The 3376-nt window shown below is 44.0% G+C and overlaps 1 protein-coding gene across 1 annotated transcript; it reads right to left on the bottom strand.

Annotated features, from left to right (window-relative positions):
* Window positions 1-376: 376 nt before the first annotated feature.
* On the bottom strand, window positions 377-3032 carry LOC141673348 (uncharacterized). The gene is made up of 3 exons (XM_074480081.1): window positions 2689-3032; window positions 1304-2259; window positions 377-762 (listed from the first exon to the last, which is right to left on the bottom strand). Exons 1-3 carry the CDS (start codon window positions 3030-3032, stop codon window positions 377-379), a joined length of 1686 nt encoding a protein of 561 aa, XP_074336182.1.
* Between the last annotated feature and the right edge of the window lie 344 nt (window positions 3033-3376).

The raw sequence follows: 3376 nt of genomic DNA, 5'->3' as shown, positions 1-3376 counted from the left end.
TTATAGTTTAATTTCATATTCATCTTTCATTTTCGGTACTTTGGTCATTCAGGACTTGTATTCATTAGATGCTCGTACACTGGTACACCTTATTCCTTCATTTACTACTAAGTAATAAGAACATGTCTTTCATGTCCTAAACATAATAAACCTTCAGGTTTGAAATGTGCCACATATGAGGCACTTTATCACCGTTTAGGGTTTCCAACTTGTAGGATCCTCGTCCTAATATTTTCTTGTCCTTATAGGGCATTTCCCAGTAATGGGTTAGCTTTTCTTTCTCTTCAACTCCTAATGCCACAATCTTTCTTAAGATCAAGTCTCCTTGGTAAAAGAACCTTTCTGTAACCCTTCTATTGTAATAGAGGGAGGCTCTTCATTGATGCTCTGCATTACGGGGGTTGGCCTCATCTCTGACCTCGTCAATGAGATCGAGAGCGAGCATCATGCCTTCTTCGTTGGTTGCTGGCTCATAAACTTCGATACTAGGGGATCCATAAGTGATCTCAAGGGGCACCATTGGCTCGGCTCCGTAACCCAGCATAAATGTGGTAACTTCAGTTGTTACTTTGCAGGTGGTACAATATGCCCATAGTATAGGCATCAACTCATCCATCCAAGTGTTTCCCGACCGTTCAAACCTCTTCTTAAGTCCATCAAGGATGATTCTGTTATCAACTTCCGCTTGCCCGTTTGCCTGAGGATGTGCAATCGAGGTAAAGCGAAGTTCTATGCTGTTAGCATCACAGTACTCTCTGAACTCTGCATTATCAAATTGTTTCCCATTATCCGTGATAAGGATGCGTGGGATTCCATACCGGCATATCACATTCTCCCAGAAGAATTGGGAAATTTGCTTGGTGGTTATCTTAGCTAGTGCCTTAGCCTCAATCCACTTCGTAAAGTAGTGTATTGCTACCACAATGAACTTCCTCTGTTCCGATGCTACAGGAAATGGTCCAAGTATATCCATTCCCCACATTGTAAAAGGGATGGGTGTGTTGATCGATGTAATCCTCTATGGGGCTGTCGTACTACTGGAGCGTGCCTCTGGCACCTGTCACATTTTTTCACATAAGCCTTTGCATCGGCTAGCATAGTTGGCCAGTAGAACCCCAACCGAGTTATCTTGTGAGCGTGGGCCCTGCCCCCCAAGTGTTGTCCATAAATCCCTTCATGGGCTTCTTTAAGTGCCTCATCTGCTTCAAGAGGTCTTAAGCATTTTAAGTATGGAATAACAAATGACCTTTTGTAAAGAAGGCCTTCAATCAGTACTACCTCAATGCCCTAACTGACAACTTACGTGCCTCTTGGGCATCATCGGGGAGCCACCCAGTTTCTAAGTTGGTTTTGATCGGGTCTATCCAACAGCTTGCCACACCAACTAGTGCTATCAGATTTATGACATGAATAGTAGGGGTCTTGAAGATCTGGAAGTAAATACTTATTGGATAGTTCTCGATTTCGGGCGAGGCGAACTGAGATAAGGCATCCACCGTAGTGTTCTCCTCTCTGGGAACATGTTCTGGGTACCATTCATCAAACTGAGTTAGTATTCCCTTTATGACTCTTAGGTACTTGTCCATAGTATCATCCTTGGCCTCAAATTCCCCATTAACTTGAGCTACTACAAGTCTCGACTCTCCATAGACCTTCAGGTTTTTGGCCTTCACGGCTCTAGACAAGCCAAAGCTAGCTATCAATGCTTCATATTCTGCTTCGTTGTTTGTAGTTGGAAAATCCAACTTCAAAGAATACTCAATCGTAAACCCATCTGGGCTTTGTAATACTAGGCCTGCGCCGCTAGGTTTTGTTTTGGACGCTTCGTCAAAATGGAGAACCCAATATTCTTTTAGAGTTGTTTCTTCTTCCTTCTCCCCTTCTCCCGGGGTTACTATCTCTTGCCCCCCGACTTCTTGGTCGTTAATAGTACATTTGACCACGAAGTCTGCTAAGGCCTGAGCCTTGATGGTCGTTCGAGGCTTATACTTACTATCGAATTCTCCCAACTCAATTGCCAACTTGATGAGCCCTCCACTGGCCTTTGGGCTATGAAGAATGTTTCTCAATGGCTGGTCCGTCAAGAGTTCAATCTTGTGAGCCTGGAAGTATGTCTCAACTTCCTCGAGGCTGTGATGAGAGAAAGCGCGAACTTTTCCGTGGTAGAGTAATTCAACTCTGGTCCATGGATCATCTTGCTTACATAGTATACAGGCTTTTGGAGCTTCTGCTCTTCTTTCACGAGGACCGCACTCACGGCTTGTTCAGACATCACGAGGTACAAATAGAGAGTGTCCTCCGGACTTGGTTTAGCCAATAATGGGGCTTCAGTCATGTACTTCTTCAGCTGTCCAAAGGCCCCTTGGCTCTCAGCTATCTATTAAAAATCCTTCGCCTTCTTAAGGGTTTTGAAAAAGGGTAGGAATTTATCTCCAGAGTTGGATATGAACCTCCCTAGAGCTGCAATTCTTCCTGTCAGCTTTTGAGCGCCCTTGATGGAGCGTGGTGGCTCCATGTCTAGGATGGATTTGATCTTGTCGGGGTTTGCCTCTATCCCCCTTTTTGAGACCATATGGCCAAAAAATTTCCAGACCCAATGCCAAAAGCACACTTGGCTGGGGTCTCAACACTTCAAATGCCTCTCTGAGGTGGTTAAAATGATTGGCCTTGCTCAGGCTTTTGACTAACATGTCATCGGCATAGACCTCCATGGTCTTCCAAATTAGATGGGAAAATATCTTATTTACCAGTCTTTGGTAAGTAGCTCCTGCATTCTTAAGTCCAAAAGCCTTAAAAAGATGACAAAACACACCAAAGTCAGTTATGAAAGATACCTTGGGGGTGGCATCCTTATGCATTCTAATCTGATTGTAACCACTGAAGCCATTCATAAAGCTTAGCATTTCATGTCCAGCAGTGGCATCGATCAGGGTATCAATCCTTGGTAGGGGGTAACAGTCTTTGGGACATGCATCAGTCAAATCAGTGAAGTCAATGCACATCCTCCACTTTCCATTGGCCTTCTTAACCATTACGGGGTTGGCCAACCATTCAGGGGATTGCACTTCATCAATAAATCCAACTTCTAAAAGCTTCTCGACCTCCTACTTAATGGCTTCCAACCTATCAGGGGCATACGTTCTCTTCTTTTGCTTTATAGCCTTTCGAGTTGGATCAATATTCAACCTATCAGTTATAAGGTTCAGGTCAATCCCAGACATATCAGCTGCTGTCCAAGCGAATACATCATTATTCTCTTGGAGGAAAGTTGTTATTCAACCCTTCAAGGGCTTGTCCAAAGATGCCCCAATGTATGTGACCTTTTTCGGGTCTAAGGGATCTAAGGGAATTGTGACCAAGTCCTCAGCTGGATTTC

The sequence above is a fragment of the Apium graveolens genome, chromosome 7 (genome assembly GCF_009905375.1).
Source record: "Apium graveolens cultivar Ventura chromosome 7, ASM990537v1, whole genome shotgun sequence".
NCBI classification, from domain to species: domain Eukaryota; kingdom Viridiplantae; phylum Streptophyta; class Magnoliopsida; order Apiales; family Apiaceae; genus Apium; species Apium graveolens.
The sequence above is the reverse complement of the archived record's forward strand: the minus strand, read 5'-3'. Positions and strand labels throughout refer to the sequence as shown.

What these genes read in the sequence shown, in the direction of transcription:
- LOC141673348 (XM_074480081.1), bottom strand. Translation starts at nt 3,032, where the DNA reads ATGGTTAAGAAGGCCAATGGAAAGTGGAGGATGTGCATTGACTTCACT. An exon ending in GAGGTCTATGCCGATGACAT is followed by an intron (nt 2,260 to 2,688) that starts GTTAGTCAAAAG and finishes TGTCTGAACAAG; the next exon opens with CCGTGAGTGCGGTCCTCGTG. An exon ending in CGATGATGCCCAAGAGGCAC is followed by an intron (nt 763 to 1,303) that starts GTAAGTTGTCAG and finishes TTGATAATGCAG; the next exon opens with AGTTCAGAGAGTACTGTGAT.